The 17,650-nt window shown below is 47.9% G+C and overlaps 1 protein-coding gene across 1 annotated transcript in view; it reads left to right on the forward strand.

The window, feature by feature from the left end:
* PAPOLG (poly(A) polymerase gamma) overlaps window positions 1-17,650 on the forward strand; it is a 97,743-nt gene that overhangs the window by 38,527 nt on the left and 41,566 nt on the right. The window contains exons 12-15 of the mRNA XM_073559305.1: window positions 11,362-11,446; window positions 12,222-12,275; window positions 12,695-12,814; window positions 13,236-13,345. Of these exons, the coding sequence (XP_073415406.1) occupies window positions 11,362-11,446; window positions 12,222-12,275; window positions 12,695-12,814; window positions 13,236-13,345 (369 nt within the window). The remainder of the gene's footprint in view (window positions 1-11,361; window positions 11,447-12,221; window positions 12,276-12,694; window positions 12,815-13,235; window positions 13,346-17,650) is intronic.

Raw genomic sequence — 17,650 nt, forward strand, 5'->3', positions numbered from 1 at the left:
GGATGTCTGATGACCTCCTTCATTATCGTGCTGCGAAGATGGATTCTGGGGCCTTCAGGATAGGTATCTCTATGTGACTTGATCCCCAGAAGCATGGGAACTCAACGCGCCCTTTTTTTCCCTTAACCCCTTCCTTACCGATGACGGAATAGTACGTCATCTGTGGTGATCCCCTGCTTTGAGGTGTGCCCACCTTAATGCCGTGACATGTCAGCTGTTATAAACAGCTGACGTGCCTGCAATAGGCGCAAGCGGAATCGCCATCCACCCGCGCCTATTAATTAGTTAAATCCCGCTGTCAAAGCTGACAGCAGGCATTTAAATAGCACTTCTGACAACCAGAGGTCTCAGAGACCTCTATAGTTGTTGCAGGCAGATCGCTTTGAGCGCCGCCCGGTGGCCGGCACTCAAGGCACTGCAGTAAATCTGCTACATATGAGTGATCTGCTCATCGCCCATATGTAGCAGAGCTGATCGAGTTGTGCATGCTTCAAGCCTCCTATGGAGGCTACTGAAGCATGCCAAAAGTTAAAGAAAAAAAAAAAATTCAAAATAAAAAAAAAAAAAAAAAATGTTCAAATCACCCCCCCCCCCTTTCGCCCCAATCAAAATAAAACTATAAAAAAAAAAATTACACATATTGGGTATCGCCGCGTTCAGAATCGCCCGATCTATCAATAAAAAAAAAAAGCATTAACCCGATCGGTAAACGACATAGCGAGAAAGAAAACCCAAAACTCCAGAATTGTTTTTTTCGGTCACCGTGACATTGCATTAAAATGCAATAACGGGCGATCAAAAAGAACGTATTTGCACAAAAGTGGTATCATTGAAAACGTCAGCATGGCACGCAAAAAATAAGCTGTCACCCGACTGCATATCACGAAAAGTGGAGACGCTATGGGTCTCAGAAAATTGCGCAAATTTTTTTTTTTTAGCAAGCTTTGGAATTTTTTTTTTCACCACTTAGATAAAAGAAAACATAGACATGTTTGGTGTCTATGAACTCGTAATGACCTGGAGAATAATAATGGCAGGTTAGATTTAGCATTTAGTGAACCTAGCAAAAAAGGCTTTTATTTGCAATTTCACCGCACTTGGAATGTTTTTCCCGTTTTTGATTACACAACATGGTAAAACCAATGGTGTTGTTTAAAAGTACTACTCGTCCCACAAAAAATAAGCCCTCACATGGCCATATTGACGGAAACAAGTTATGGCTCTGGAAAGAAGGGGAGAGAAAAATAAAAAAAAAAAGCTCTGGGAATTAAGGGTTTAATGCTGAATGCTCAGCACCATATTTTTTTCCCCTGAGTATCATGAGCAGACCTCCACCTGCTGTACTGCAGTGTTTGGTCCAGACACTTGTCTAGACGCTCTGCCTATATGTTTCAGTTTCATTTCCTCCAGGAGAGTTCCCCCTCCCAATGGTCCAGTGCTTGTGTCTCAGCAGCTTATAGCACCTGTGTCTCTATGGCTACTTTTACATTAGCGTTTTTGAGTGCAACACTTTGTGCACAATAGAAACGCCTGCAAAAACGCATCAAGCGTTTTGCATGTGTTTGCGTTTTTTAGGCGCGAGCGTTTTAACCAGTTTCAAGCCACGTTAACTCTTAAAACGCATGCGTTTTTAACGCAGGCGTGCGCATGTCCATGCGCACGCCTGCGTTCCCATAGACTAATGCATTTTGTCGCATTCCGTGCGCATGTGTTTTTTTTTTTTGCGCCGTTGGACGGACCCAAAAATGCAGCAGGTTGCGTCTGGCACGCCTGGACGCACACCTTACAAAACCGCATATGAACGCGTGCAAACGCTAGACCATGCGCGCCCCCCCCCATGTTAAACATAGGTGCACATGACGCATGCGCATGGACGCGCACGATGCGCGGCGCAAAAAAACGCTAATGTGAAACCAGCCTAATGTTATATAGAAAAATAAAAGTTCATGACTCCAGGACACACTTTTATTTTAGACAGGCAGGGTTGTCCTTTGTTTATGTATACAATATCTTATAGTCCTTCCTAATGTAGCTCCTACAGACTGTCTATATTTCGGTTAGGTATCTAGACCTCGACTGCAGCAATGGAGTGTTTATCTTTCCCCCATGACGGCACTACGGAGAGAGGGGATCCGCCCCACGGGGACAGGAAACCTACAGATAAAAAGGCAGTAGCTCTCTCCCGCATCAGTTGGTTTCCTGTCCCCATAGGGAACCTACAGACTTACAATCGTCGCGGGATGCCGGAGCCGACCAGTCTGGAGGACGACAGCGGGAGACCCCTGTCCCAGCTGGGGCGGTTACCCGAGGCGCCACCGCTGGGGTCAGCGGGCCTCCAGGGTGTGCGGGGGGCAGAGGCAGCAGAAGACGCTCCAGAAGACCGCCTCTCCCTAAGATGGCGTCCCCCTCAGAAGTGGCCCCGGAACCGACCTAGGTGGTCCTAGGCAGGTACCGGAGGCCAGCAGACGCCTGGCGCGCGGGACAACACGGGCAGATCGCGCCAGTCTCGGCGCAAGGCTTTTCTGGGGGCCGGCGGCAGTGCGCATGCGCGAGGGTCACGTGGGGCCGGCGCAAGGCATCACTGGGAGGCCCGGGAGTGCGCATGCGCGGGGTGGGGGCAGCGCTAGGCATCTCTGGGTGCCGGCCCTCAGAGCACAAAAAAAAAAAAAAAAGCCAGCCACTTGGTTGAAAGGTGCACGAAGCACCACGCTGATCTGTTCCTTGGATCATGAGTTCGGCACCGGAAAAGCAGCAGCTGCGGGACATGTCCTCCGACGCAGGATCCCAGCAGCAACAGTGGCAATCGCCGAAAAGGCACCGAAAGAAGGAGCCCACTGGCTCACAGCGACGCAGTAGCAGCAGCCGCTCGGAGTCCTGATGCAGCAAGGAGTCTGGTGGGACAGGGGTCCCAAAAGACAAGCCTCTTCCAGATCCGGGAGCCCCTTCAGACTCTGTATCCTCCTTCGGTCCGGTGGGTTAATGAGCTACGTAAATGTACCTATTGTAACTAGGGCCTGTCCTCTTACAGGGGAAGAAGTGCACACAAAAGGCCAACCACAAAATTTGCCCACTCAGAGGAGCTTCCCGCAGGGTGGGGGAAAAGGCTCTGCCAATCCTGCATAGAGCACACTATATGCAAGGAATCCTCAGGCTTCGCCTCTGACCTTAGAAAGCTAATTAAACATCAGGTAGAGAACGCCCTCAAATCCCTCCAGGGAGAAAGTAAAAAACATAAGAAGCCTAAAAGCAGGGACCCCGAGTCAGATCACAGCAATAGGGAGAGCGATTCTTCTGCATCAGGCACAGACAGCCCGTCATCCGACTCTTCGTCCTCTGCCGAGGAAGGTCGCAGCTGTTTCCCCTATAGAGGAAACCGATAAATTAATAAAAGCAATCAGAACCACTATGGGACTACACTGTGTTCCAAATTATTATGCAAAAAATATTTCCTCATATTTTCTCTAAATTACCTATATGAATTGCAGTCATTGTTATTTTCCAGTCATCTAATATTCTAGTATAATTGCAATGTTTTTGAACAAACTGCCTATGAAAACAGTATATTTTTAAAAATAAACACTCAAAATGCATGTTCCAAATTATTATGCACAGCAGAGTTTTCAACCGTTTTATTTTTATTTTGAACAAAAAATGGTCAATTGTGAAATTATAAGCATTATCAGCTTATTACAAAATGAAATCAAACAGTTTTCAAGTCAAAACTTTATTCTAGGTGATGTTACATTTGCACATAGGACCCCTTGTTCGAAAGAAGCTTCTGAACTCTCTCGTCTATTGAATTTGTCAGTTTTTGGATGGTTTGTGCTTCAATTGTTTTGCATGTGGACAGAATACCCTCCCAGAGCTGTTGCTTAAATGTGCACTGTCTCCCGCCATCATAGACACTCCTTTTGATGATGCTCCAGAGGTTCTCAATGGGGTTGAGGTCAGGGAAAGATGGTGGCCGCACCATAAGTTTGTCCTCTTTTATGCCCATAGCAACCAGAGATGCAGATGTGTTATTTGCAGCTTGAGACGGTGCATTATCATGCATGAAAATGATCTTGCTGCGGAAAGCACGGTTCTTCCTCTTGAACCATGGCAGGAAGTGCTGTTTTAGAAACTCCACATAGATTATGGAGTTCATCTTTACCCCTTCAGGGATCCTAAAGAGGCCGACAATCTCTCTCCCCATGATTCCAGCCCAAAACATTACTCCACCTCCTCCTTGTTGGCGCCTTAGCCGTGTTTTCATGGGGTGTCCATCAACCAGCCATCCTCCACTCCATCCATCTGGACCATCGAGCGTTGCACGGCACTCATCGGTGAACAAAACAGTTTGGAAGTCAGTCTTCATGTATCGTTTGGCCCACTGGAGCCGTTTCTGCTTGTGTGCAGTGGATAGGTGGTCAACAGGATGGCTTACGCACAGCTGCAAACCTCTGAAGGACCCTACATCTTGTTGTTCGGGGGACGTTGGAGGCACCAGCAGCTTCAAAAACTTGTCTGCTGCTATGACAAGGCATTTTTGCAGCTGCTCTTTTAACCTGACGCAATTGCCTGTTGGAAAGAGTCCTCAATTTTTCCCTATCAGCAAGCACACGTGTGTGCTGGGAATCAGCTACATACTTCTTGATTGTGCGATGATCACGATGAAGTGTCTTGGCAATGTTGATTGTAGTCATGCTTTGACCTAAATTCTCCACAATTTGTTGCTTCTCAGCAGCCGACACATCCTTTTTCTTTCCCATTTTGGCAAAAAATGTAGGCTGCTTAATAATGTGGAACAGCCTTCTTAAGTAGTCTTGCCTTTATTTGGACACACCAAACAAACTAATTTGCACAGGTATCTGCAATTGCTTTCAGTGATATAAAGAGCCCTGACACACATCACCATCAATGTGTTTAAATGACAAACAAAAAAATTCTAACCTTATCACTCCTAAACTCTTTTTGCATAATAATTTGGAACACAGTGTAGTAGACACCAGGCCCAAAAGGACTATCCAGGATGCTATGTTCAGTGGGTTAGAGCAGAAAAGGATATCATTCCCTATGAACGATAAAATTCAGGCGCTAATACAGAGGGAGTGGAAAAGACCGGAGAAAAAAGGCCTCCTAGCCCCCAAAAGAAAATACCCCTTTGAAGATCCAAGCTGTTCCTTTTGTGACAAAGCACCGAAGGTGGACGTAGCCATCGCAAAAGCCTCAAAAAAAATTCTCTCTGCCGTTTGAGGACATGGGAACACTGAAAGATCCCATGGACAAAAAAGCGGATACGTTCCTGAGGGGTTCCTGGGAGGCAGCCGGAGGAGGGCTGAAACCCGCCATAGCCGTCACTTGAACAGCTAGAGCCCTTATGGTGTGGTTGGATCAGTTGGAGGACCAGCTAAAAAACAAATCCCAGAGAAGTGCAATCCTAGACTCCGTCCCATTGATGAGAGGAGCGGTGGCCTTTTTAGCGGACGCAGCCGCAGATTCAATCAGGCTAACAGCCAGGGCAGCCTCATTCTCGAACGCAGCTAGAAGGCCCTATGGCTCAAGTGCTGGACGGGAAACCTGCAAACAAAATCAAAACTTTGCTCCATTCCCTGTGAAGGTGAATTCCTTTTCGGACCTACGCTTGACGATATACTTGACAAGGCAGGGGATAAAATGTCTTTCCCTAACCCATCCAATTTCCCCTTCAAGCGTTTTCGGAGCAGGAAATTTATCCAGCGCCTTAAAATTCCCAGGACAAGTGGGAAGATAGAAGAGGCAAAGGAAAGGGGTTCATTTTTTCAAAGGAAAGGGGTTCATGTTTGGAAAACCGGCAGACAAGAAGCCACCCCAATGAAGGTGTCTCCCAGGTAGGAGGAAGATTGGCCCTCTTCTTCCCAACTTGGGAAAACATATCAAACAGTCAATGGATCTTAGACATCATAAAAAAAGCCTCAAATTAAAATTTCACACCACCCAAACCCTCTTTCGTAGTGACTCCACAGAGGCGTTCGGCGGAAGAACAAGCCACAATTCAACAGGAGATTCAGACCCTGGTGGAGAAATCAGTACTGCAAGAGGTCCCTCACCAAGAAAGAGAAGGATTCCCCTATCTTCCTGAGGAAGAAGCCAGATGGGACATTCAGGACAATAATAAACCTGAAAAAAATTAAACAAGTGCCTGGTAATCCACCCATTCAAAATGGAAGCAATAAAATCTGCAGTGAAAATGCTGTTTCCGTCCTGTTACATGACTGTACTCGAGCTAAAGGACGCGTACTACCACGTCCCCATACACAAAGACTACTGCCAATTTCTCAGGATAGCAGTAACCATGGGGGGAGAGATAAAGCACTATCAGTTCAAAGCTCTCCCATTCGGGCTGGCCATCGCCCTGAGGGTATTCACAAAAATCATAGAAGAGGTCATGGCACATCTAAGGGAGCAGGACATCCTAATAGTTCCATACTTGGACGATTTCCTAGTAATAGGCAACTCCCCATCACACTGCAGGGACGAGTTGAGCAGGACTATGAATTCTCTGACCGATCTAGGTTGGCTGCTAAACCTACCAAAATCCCGGACGGTCCCGAGCCAAGTACAAGAGTATTTGGGCATAACCATAGATTCCCTCAGGCAGGAGTGTCGACTCCCGGAAGGGAAATTGCTACATGTAAAGCAAATGGCAACAGGGGCAATAACTCGCACAGTAACAACACTGAGGAAGGCTATGTCCCTGCTCGGGTCAATGACTGCCTGCATGCCAGCCGTGCAGTGGGCTCAAGCCCATACAAGGGATCTACAGTGGGAAACACTAGCGGCAGAAATTTCCCTTCACGGAGATTTAGAAGGGTGGTTAGACATACCACCCGAAACAGCTCATTCACTACAGTGGTGGACGGAATCATCCAACCTATCCAGGGGGGTCCCTTGGGTAATACCAGTATCTCGAGTCCTCACTACAGATGCAAGCCCTAGGGGGTGGGGGGCTCACTTGGACAAGCAGGTAACTCAAGGGGTCTGGACAGAAGACGAAAAGGCAGCCTCCTTGAACATGAAGGTGCTGCTAGCGGTAAAGCTCGCCCTCCTGTATTTTGTGCAATCCCTCAGAAGCCACCACGTAAGGGTGTTTTCAGACAACCGCACGGTAGTGGCTTACTTAAACCATCAGGGGGGCACAAGATCCCGCGCCCTAATGACAGTGACAAAGTCAATCCTCCAGTTTGCAGAGGGAAACCTAGGCTCACTGACGGCACTCCACATAAAAGGGACAGACAACGTCACGGCGAACTTTCTAAGTTGCCCACAACTGAGACAAGGCGAGTGGGAGCTGAACCAGGAAAATTTCAACGAGATCATGATACTATGGGGGAAACCTGGTATAGACCTATTCGCCAACAGGACAAATCGGAAGGTGGAAACCTTCTGCTCCATAGACCCCTCTGGGAATCCGTTAGCCCTGGATGCCCTCATGATCCCCCTGGCACTTTCCTCTTGCTTATGCGTTTCCACCAATAGCCCTAATTCCATCAGTTCTAAGGAAGATTCGGGAGGACAAAGCCAGGGTAATATTAAAAGCCCCTTTCTGGCCGAGAAGAACGTGGTTCTCTTGGTTGAGGAGAATGTCCATCTCCGACCCTTGGGTCCTCCTGGAGATCCCGAACCTACTCTCTCAGGGCCCGGTACTGCACCCTCAAGTGGGGAACCTACATATGACGGCCTGGAATTTGAAAGGGCTCTATTAATCAACAAAGGCTTCTCCCAAAATTTGGTATCCACTCCGCTATGAAGCAGAAAACCGATAACCACTAAACAGTACGGGAGGGTCTGGAGGAAGTTTCTTTCAGTATCAAGGGCCAGTCCAAAGGGGAAGGTACCCATACCAAAGATCTTAGAGTTCCTGCAAAAGGGCTTAGAGCAAGGTCTAGCTACCAGCACATTAAAGGATCAAGTGGTGGCCCTGGGGGCCCTATACAACTGTGACTTGGTAGAGAATCGTTGGGTGTCCAGATTCATTAAGGCAGCTGGTAGATCCAAGCCCGTGTCTTCCCTGAACACCCCTCCCTGGGATCTAAACTTGGTACACTCAGCCCTGACCAAGCTTCCCTTTGAGCCTTTGCATGAAGCACCGCTAAAATTAATGTCTCTCAAGACCTCCCTCTTGATAGCCCTCACATCGGCCGTAGAATTGGTGACATCCAGGCCCCTTCAGCCTTCCCTCCAATTACACAGATCCTGGATGACAGGGTGGTACTTAGGCTGGGTCTGTCCTATCTGCTGAAGGTAGCGTCCCGATTCCACAGAACTCAAGAAATCTCCCTCCCCTCCTTTTGCCCCAATTCCAAAAACAAGGGACAAGAGACCCTACACACATTAGATGTCAGGAGATGCCTAATTGGATACCTGGCGGCCACCAGGGAGTGTGGAAAGGATAGGTCTCTTTTTGTCTACTTCCAGGGGCCAAAGAAAGGGCGAAAGGCATCAAAGAGCACGCTGGCGAGGTGGATAAGCGACGCCATCACCTTGTCATACTCGTCACATGGTGCGGACATTCCAGGCAGACTAACTGCCCATTCCACAAGAGCGGTGTCAACTTCTTGGTCAGAGAGAGCAGGCGTCTCCATTGAACCAGATATGTAGAGCCGCCACTTGGTCCTCTCCTTCGACTTTCTTTAACCACTATCGGCTGGACCTAGCCACCTCCTCAGATCTAACCTTTGGTAGAATGGTGCTGGAGGCAGTGGTCCCCCCCCCCCAATAAATAGTCTCTGCAAATTCTCTCCGTGGTGCCGTCATGGGGGAAAGAGAAAATCGTAGTTACTTACCGTTAACGGTATTTCTCTGAGCCCATGACGGCACCCGTATATATTCTCTCACTACACGTGTGGGGTGCGCACTTATTGTAAATACAGTTTAGTCAAAAAGTCACGTGGTGTCTCTACGCAGTTTATTGATTATAGAAATTTCTTTTTCTTAAAGTTGTTGTGTTAGTATTAGGCTGAAGTTCCGTTAATGCTCTGTAAAACAACTGATGTGGGAGAGAGGTACTGCCTTTTTATCTGTAGGTTTCCTGTCCCCGTGGGGCGGATCCCCTCTCTCCGTGGTGCCGTAACGGTAAGTAACTACGATTTTTTTCCCCCCCTACGCTCACCAGTTTTTCCATGCAAGGAGAAATAGACTTTAGGTGCTATAGCAATAACAGCACTAGTGTTTGGTCCCCTACCCAGTAAGTCCGATGTACCTTTTACCACGTACCTCATGGTCGATCACAGCTGCAGTCCACATTTTCTGACCACTATCTAGTGTATCAGATGCAGCCTTCCTTTTCTCTCATTTCCCATCATTCATGGAAAATCTTTCTGCTGGTGTGTAATCAGACCTCCCCAAGGGTCTTTCATCTGTTTTCATTTTGTCCTTCTTATATTTGAGTATGAGATCTGGCCTCTTTCAGTTTTCTCAAGATCGAAAGATTAACGTCTCGCCTGCAGATCAAGAACTTTCTGCAGGGAGTTGGGCACTGTTTCCCCCTACAGACCTCTGGTAACACCTTGGGATCTCAATTTAGTACTCGGTGTTCTTCAAGAATCAACATTCAAACTTCTACGAGACACCTTTCACTCCTTTCCTGGAAGGTTGCCTTCTCGTTCTCCATTTCTTCTACCAGATGAGTTTCCAAACTTGCAGGTCTCTTGTTCCTCCTTATCTAGGGTGTCACCAGGACAAGGTAGTGTTACATCCGATACCATCCTTTCTCCCTAAGGTTTTTTGCATTTCTCCCCAATGAGGATACTGTTTTTGTCCTTTTTTGCTCCCTTTCTTTATCAAGAATGGTCTCGTAAACACCTGGACCTGGTAGAATTTTCTGTAGTTACCTTCCCAGGATAGTACCAGTCAGATGTGCAGATTCACTGTTCTTAATCCCAGAATGTACTCGTAAAGGTCTTGGCTGTTTCCAAGTCTATCGAGGCCTGCTGGGTTCGCTCTGCTGTTCTGAAGCCTACCGACTAATGGACAGATCACATCCATTTAAGGTCCCCACGCGCTCCTCTCGCTCAGTGGGAGGCCTCCTCTGTCACCCACCGCCAGGCATTGGTCTTGTAGATTTGTTAGACTGCTACATAGTCTTCCTGTCATGCCTTTGCCAAGTCCTGCAAGGTTCACATATTTGTTTAGTCATATTCAAATCTATGTAAGATGGTCCTGCAAGCAGCAGTGACCCCTGAGCTCTGATTTACAGGTACCACCTTTACCCACCCTTGGGACTGCTTTAGGACATCCCATGGTTTCCTGTGTCCCCCAATGAAGCGATAAGAGAAATGAAGATTTGGGTACCCACCGTAAAATCTTTCTCATAGCCTTCATTGGAGGCATTGTTTGTTGTGGTTATGTTATGATAGTTGTATACCTGTTGCCTCTACTGCTTTCTCACTAACTGATGAGCTTCCTTCCAGTTGGTGGGTTTATACTGCTGGGGAGGAGCTAACTTTTTTTGCATAGTGTCAACCTCCTAATGGCAGCAGCATGCACCCATGGTTTCCTGTGTCCCCCAATGAAGGCTCCGAGAGATTTTACGGTGAGTACCCAAAATCTTCATTTTTGCCACAGCTTCTTTCCTGCCAAGATCAGGTTTTGCTGCAGGAAAAAAAGCAGCAAAATAGTCCTGTGTGAACGGCAGGGCTGTGGAGTTGGAGTCGTGGAGTCGGTGCTCATTTTGGTGGAGTCGGAGTTGGAGTCGGTATAAAATGGACCGACTCCGACTCCTAAAATATATAATAAATTGGGTACAGTAATTCAATGCAGGATCTGCTGAATATTTTTTTCATAGGAGTTTGGGAAAGTTATGAAATGTCCTATAAATGGCTGTTATATTCCTGATCTAAGGCTACATTCACACACAGCGTTTTTCCTGTGTTTTTTGAGGATACGTTTTTCAGCTGCAAAAGCTGATCATCTTTTTAAAAAACTGCATCACCTGAAAGGTTTTTGAGCTCATAGATAATGTTTTCAATAGCAAAAGCAGATTAGAAATCTGCTCTATCTATCCATTTATCCATATCTGTACCAAAAAGAATGAAAACCGGGTAGTACACCAATATATATTCTGTTCTATCTAAATATCTTGATTATTGGATCATAAAAATGATTAAATGTCTGAGGTTCACATTGTACTACAATAAATTTTTCACTTAAATATAAGCAATATGTGTGGGAGTCGGAGTTGGAGTCGGTGTAAGGGAAATTGAGGAGTCGGAGTCGCAGGTTTGGCTTACCGACTCCACAGCCCTGGTGAACGGTACCCTAAGAGCAGTGTTGTTGACTTGCATGTAGGTGTCTGAAAATTGATTTTGTTTAGTTATGAACTTGTGTCCCCCCTTCCTCAAGGTCTTGCTATCACGGATGAAATCCTCCAAGGCAAAGTGGACTGGTCTAAATTATTTGAACCACCAAACTTTTTCCAGAAGTACAAGTAAGTTTGTCCCAAGGCTCGTTGAATAAAGAACTGATTATTGCTGTATTTCAGCTTGCAAAAAAAGTGTAACATAGGCAGAGCATTATTTTTATCTAGTAAAACAACTTTAAAAGCAATATATCATTAAAAATAAACTTTTAGGTCATTGTTCTTATTGTGTGACTTTAAATCGTTACTCCCATGTCTTAAAATGATGGCAATTAGCTCGGATATGCCATCACTTTATGATCAGAGGATGTCTTAGTCCTGGGACCCCTACAAAGCCTTAACGGGGTTGTCCAGTCCAAATTGATAAATGCAGTCACTCTGTGCCCCGACTAGTGACACCGCTGTCTAGTGGCCGTGGTTGACTAGAGGGCAGCGGCCTTGCTCCATACAAGTGTATAGAGAGCGATGCAGCGCCCACTCACTAGGAGTATGTATAACTCGTACATCTCCGGTCCCGGCTCAAACCGAGGACTCACCGCAGTGAGTGACCGCAGACGTAACGATTTGAACCGGACAACCCCTTTTAAAATAACCTGATTAAGCATTGCAGCCCCTCCTGTATTACCATGTACAGCTGTGTCCTGGCTTCACTGAGTGGGCCGACTGCCAATCCCTATACAGTGGGCAGCTGAAGAGGTCGCAGTGAGCATACCCTTTTCAATCATGAATTGCAGCAATGTGCCATCATGTGATGGGCTGACGTTGGGAGTGCCTCTGTGACTTATATCAACCACTTTATTTATTTTAGAGTCATTTTTTTTAATTCTTACTTTCTCAATTTTAGGCACTATATTGTGTTGACTGCCAGCGCATTCACAGAGGAACATCATCTGGAATGGTAAATGCACACGAATATGTTAACTAGTTGCAGAATCTGCATTATGTATATTCTAGGCTAGGAAAAGATTTTACTGCATGATCACAAAATCCTCCCATAAGCAGTCCACTTGTATAGGAATTATATGATATTACTGATAGTGGCTCTTGAAAAATAAAATCTTTAAAAAAATCCATGTATAAACTATTTCTTCAGTCCTTGTAGGCTGAACCCTTTACTGCCCTTAATTCCACAATCACCATTTATTGGGATTTGGGTACTTGTGGCCTTCTCTTCTTTTTATAATTCTCCTTTTGGGGACTCTCTGCACAGATTTACTGATGGATACGCATCTTCCTCCTAGTAGAGCTGCGTTTAATGCAAGTCTGAATGTTGTAAGATGAGCATACAGCTCCTACATGAAGCACTTTGTCTTGTAGGGTTGGCTTAGTTGAATCAAAAATCCGTGTTCTGGTTGGAAACTTGGAGAGGAATGAGTTCATTACACTTGCACATGTGAATCCTCAGTCTTTTCCTGGCGGTCCAGACCACTGTAAAGAGTAAGTATTTCTATGTAGTAGTTTTATTACTTCTAGGTATCATTATGTTGTGGAACTTCATAAGAGAATGATCCCTACCGAAAATGGAACATAAGGTTCTTTATTGACTTTCAATGAGTGACAGTCTGATTTCCAACGTATGGTAAGCAGGAAAGAGTAAAAAGAATAATCAAATGTAGGTAGCAAACGGATATAATAAAACTTAACCCAATAGGTCTTTTGGGTCATTATGCCTCCCTTCGTTTTCCCTTCTTTTTTTTTTGGTATTAGGGTTCCTTTTGCCAATGAGGTTCCTTTTTGATGTGTTAAATATGTTCAGATTTTTTTATACCATACCTATTAAAGGTTAAGTTTTATTATATCCATTTGCTACCTACATTGGTGTCCAACGTCTCTTGTACTTTTTCCTTCTCTCTTTCAGTAATGAGTACGTGTCGATGTGGTTCCTTGGAATCATTTTTAAGAAGGTGGAGAATGCTGAAAGTGTTAACATTGATTTAACACATGATATCCAGTCTTTCACAGACACAGGTGGGTGTCCTACTCTCCATGCAAGGAATAGGTAGATATTAAGAAGTTTGGGTATTGCAGACTGCTCAATATTTTTGCGCAGGCATTAAGTTTTTACCCCTTGAAGGTAACAGCCCCTTAATACCCTCTTTAACCCCTTAATGTCCAATGATGGACACAGTCCGTCATCAGACATCTCCCCTGCTTTGATGAGGGCTCCGCCTCTGCGTTTGTACGGGCCTCCTATTACTGTCGCCTCATTGTGGGACACAGAACCATGGGTGTTATGCTGCTGTCCACTAGGAGGTGACACTATGCATAATCTGAAAAGATTACCTATGGCTCCTCCTCTGCAGTATACACCCCCTGGATGGCGTTGGCCTTCTCCAGTTTTTGCTTAGTGTTACATAGGACGCACACCTAAAAAAAATTTTTATTCTTTTTTTTTTCACTCCGTTTTTTTCCGACGGGATACAGATGAAGAAAAGTGGGTCTCTTGTGAGACTCCCGGCATGGCTCCTTCCTCGGTCCCCTATTATGGGGTGCCCAGTTGAAGTCGAGATGGCTATTCCCCATGTCGCTCTTTCCCCTGTCCTTTGGGTGCTGGTTCGAAGTTGAGACCCCCCCCCCCCCCCTCCTTCCCCAATTCCTTTTGGTTTCCGGGTTGAGGTTGAGGCGAGGATAAAGCCCCCTGATGGTGACAGCGGCACCCTCACTAATCCCCCTCTGGGGGCATTAGGTTGAGACGCCTCAGGTACGGTCTGTACAGGCAGCACTCTGCAGCTCCCAGCATCCAGGGACCCCAGCCCAGCTGCGGGCTCCTGTCGGGGCCGGGGGGAGTGCAGGCAGGCATGGCACAATAGAGACACAGGGCTCCCTGCGCCCCTGTCTCTGCGGCAGCACCAGCCCTATCGTGCCTCAGAGGGCCCCCTCACAGGGCCCCCCCTTCCGCTTGTAGCCCCACCGCTATCCTGCCTTTAGATCCGGCGGAGTCGGTTCAGATCCGACCCCCTCCCGGACTTCCGTGCCGGCCTGGAGCCTTTCTGGGCATCAGGCATCTAATTTAGACCGCGGCTTTGGCCTAGCTGAAACCGCCGCCTCCTCTCCGCCCCCCCGGCCCACCCCCCGGATGACAAATATGACACTCTACAGTGTCATAGAGGGGGCGGATCGAGACAGGGCGTGTTTTTTCACAGTTCTGCCGTGCTTTTTCAGCTCTCCACCCCCTTCTTGCCCTTCCTCTTCTTCTCGGCGGCCATTTCTGCTGCAGGACATCAGCAGGACCAGGCCAGCCAGTCTCTGGGGGGCACAGGACTGTGGATCTTCGGCGCTGGACCTAGGGGCACACTGGTGGGGTAAGATCACAGCTGGGTTTTTTTACTTGGCTGTGAATCCATATTCCCTATAAGGCTCCCCCTATAGGTTCCTTTGCATAGCCACCCCTGTAGGTCCTCTGCATAGCCAGCCCTTCTGCACTCTGTGCACTATGCTGGGCTCAAGGCCCAAGAGAACCAGGCAGGACTGCTTTTTTGCATTCTGCACAGCCTGCAAAACCACTCTCCCCAGTGGCAGCACGTACCCGCACTGCCGGGACTGTATCACTGGGTCAGAACCCCAAGAAGCCCCTACCAATGCTTCGGTGTCTGCTACCACGCCGGAATGGGCTACTCAGATGTCACAATCTATGATGCAGTCTATAGATAACCTAACCTCCACATTGCTTCAGGCTCTGCAGGGTCATACCTCAGCTATGAACATTACCCAGCAAAGGGAGAGCTCGACTCGGGGACATGACGTCCCGGTCACATCCAGACGTAAGCGGACCCACAGGTCGCGTTCATCTACGTCATCCCATAGCACACGGTCATTCCCCTCTAGGGAGAGACACCGTAGTTCCAGGTCACCTAGACCGTCCCCTACCAGAGACAGACAATGCAGATCTCCACAGCGATCCCCGACCACAGAAAACCTCCGCCCCAGTTCACCCACCAGGGGACGCCTCAGCGATACACAAGATTCGGAAGGCATCTGTGACTCCGCCTCAGACAACGAAACGGAGGGGTCCCTGATCCCAATTCCCCCTAGCAATACAGCGCTAGTTTAAGACGTAATCTCTTCCATCCATCGGGTGCTGGATGTTTCTGATCCGCCCCCGGAGGCTCCAGAGCAGAAGATTTCGTTTGAAGGTGTTCTAAAACCGCCTAAGGTTTTCTCTAATCACCCAGAATTTAAGGCGATCCTTAACAAGCAGTTCTCACAGCCTGAGAAGAAATTCTCCAATCACAAATATTTGGAGGCAAGGTACCCCTTCCGGCAGAAGGACACCAAGGAATGGACAGATACACCCGAAGTGGACCCCCCAGTCTCTAGACTAGCAGCACAGACCCTCCTCTCACTGCCAGATAGCTCAATCCTCAGGGACGCAGCAGACCGGCAGGTAGAACGCATGGCTTGTTCAATTTTTGAGGCTGCAGGGGCCTCCCTGGTTCCCGCGTTTGCTTCAGTTTGGGCTGCCAAAGCCATTCTGGCTTGGGCCAGAGAAATACAAGATGGCCTCCAAGCACCAACTCCTGAGCTGTCGGACCAAGCGGTTCAAATAGCAGTTGTAGCAGATTACATGCTTCATGCAGCTCTGGATTCAGCAAGGGGTGTAGCGGGGATAGCATCAGACGCCATTACGATTCGGCGTATCCTCTCGCGGGATTGGAAAGCGGACGCGGCTTCAAAGAAGTCCCTCACGCACCTCCCGTACCTCAGTGGGCGGCTTTTCGGTGAAAAGTTGGACATAATGATATCCAACACCACCGGGGGTAAGAGTACCTCTCTCCCTCAACTAAAACCTAAACGCACTTACAAAAGGCGTAACCAAACACGATTCCAATCCTTTCGGAATTCTTTGGGCTGGTCCGTCTCGCGCCCAGCACAAAATCGTAACCGTTCCCCACGCAGGGACCACTCACGGTCAACGCAAAGGCCAGACAAGACCTGGCAGCCAAAAGCAGGCCAGTCAAAGCCCAAAGGAGTAAAGCCTCAGACTTTCTCCTCCTCATGACTCACGAACTCCGGAAGACACCCCACCCGTAGGCGGACGACTTTTGCTCTTTCAGCAAGTCTGGCTGCCTATTACAGAAGACAGGTGGGTCAGGGAAATAGTGTCTTCTGGATACAAGATAGAGTTCACTTCCAGTCCACCGAACCGGTTCTTCCCCTCTGTTCCCCCAAAACCGCCAGCCAAGGCTTGTGCCTTCCACCAAGCGGTTTCCTCTCTTCTTCAAGCAGGAGTCATACTACCGGTTCCCGCAGCCGAGCGCTTCCGAGGGTTCTACTCCAATGTATTCGTAGTCCCCAAGAAAGGAGGCAGCGTACGGCCCATACTGGACCTAAAACAACTCAACAAATATGTACGGGTTCGTCATTTTCGCATGGAGTCCCTTAGGTCCATCATTGCGTCCATGGAGCAGGGAGAATATCTCCCCTCTATAGACATACAAGACTCATACCTGCATATACCGATTGCTCCCGCCCATCAGAGATTTCTCAGGTTCGCGATCAACCAGGACCACTACCAGTTAGTGGCTCTCCCGTTCGGACTCGCCACGGCTCCCAGAACGTTTACCAAGATCATGGCAGCCATCATGGGCGTTCTACACTCCAGAGGCATAGTAGTAGTTCCATACCTGGACGATCTCATCAAGGCTTCCACCTTCAAGGACTGCGAGCTCTGCGTCTCAATCACAATCGACACTCTGAGTCGCCTGGGCTGGTTAGTCAACCTACAAAAGTCATCGTCTACTCCGAGTCAGTCTCTGTCCTTCCTGGGGATGCTATTCGACACCTCCAGGGGTCTGGTGCTCCTTCCCAAGGACATGGCACTGGCTCTCCATCTAGGAGTCCGCATCCTCCTTCGCAGCCCCACCAACCTCTCCGGTTTGCCTTGAGTCCTCGGCAGGATGGTGGCAGCAATGGAAGCGGTCCCATTTGCCCAGTGTCACCTCAGGCCTCTTCAACTAGCCATTCACAAGTCCTGGGACAGGAATCCTTTTTCCCTCGACAGGTAGTTCCAGCTAATGTCATCAACCGGGAGGTCCTTGCTCTGGTGGCTCAAGCCAACCTCACTCGCGAAGGGGAAATCCTTTCTCACAGGTCAATGGAAGGTCCTGACCACCGATGCGAGTCTGATGGGTTGGGATGTGCGGTGCACTTACATCACAGGGCAAGTGGTCACCAGTGGAGGCGAACATGCCCATCAACATCCTGGAAATTCGTGCCATCCTCCTAGCGTTGAGAGCCTTTCGTCACTTACTGGCAGCCTCTCATATCAGAGTA

This window comes from Dendrobates tinctorius, unplaced genomic scaffold, assembly GCF_039654945.1.
Source record: "Dendrobates tinctorius isolate UK_male_01 unplaced genomic scaffold, ASM3965494v1 ptg000269l, whole genome shotgun sequence".
NCBI lineage: Eukaryota > Metazoa > Chordata > Amphibia > Anura > Dendrobatidae > Dendrobates > Dendrobates tinctorius.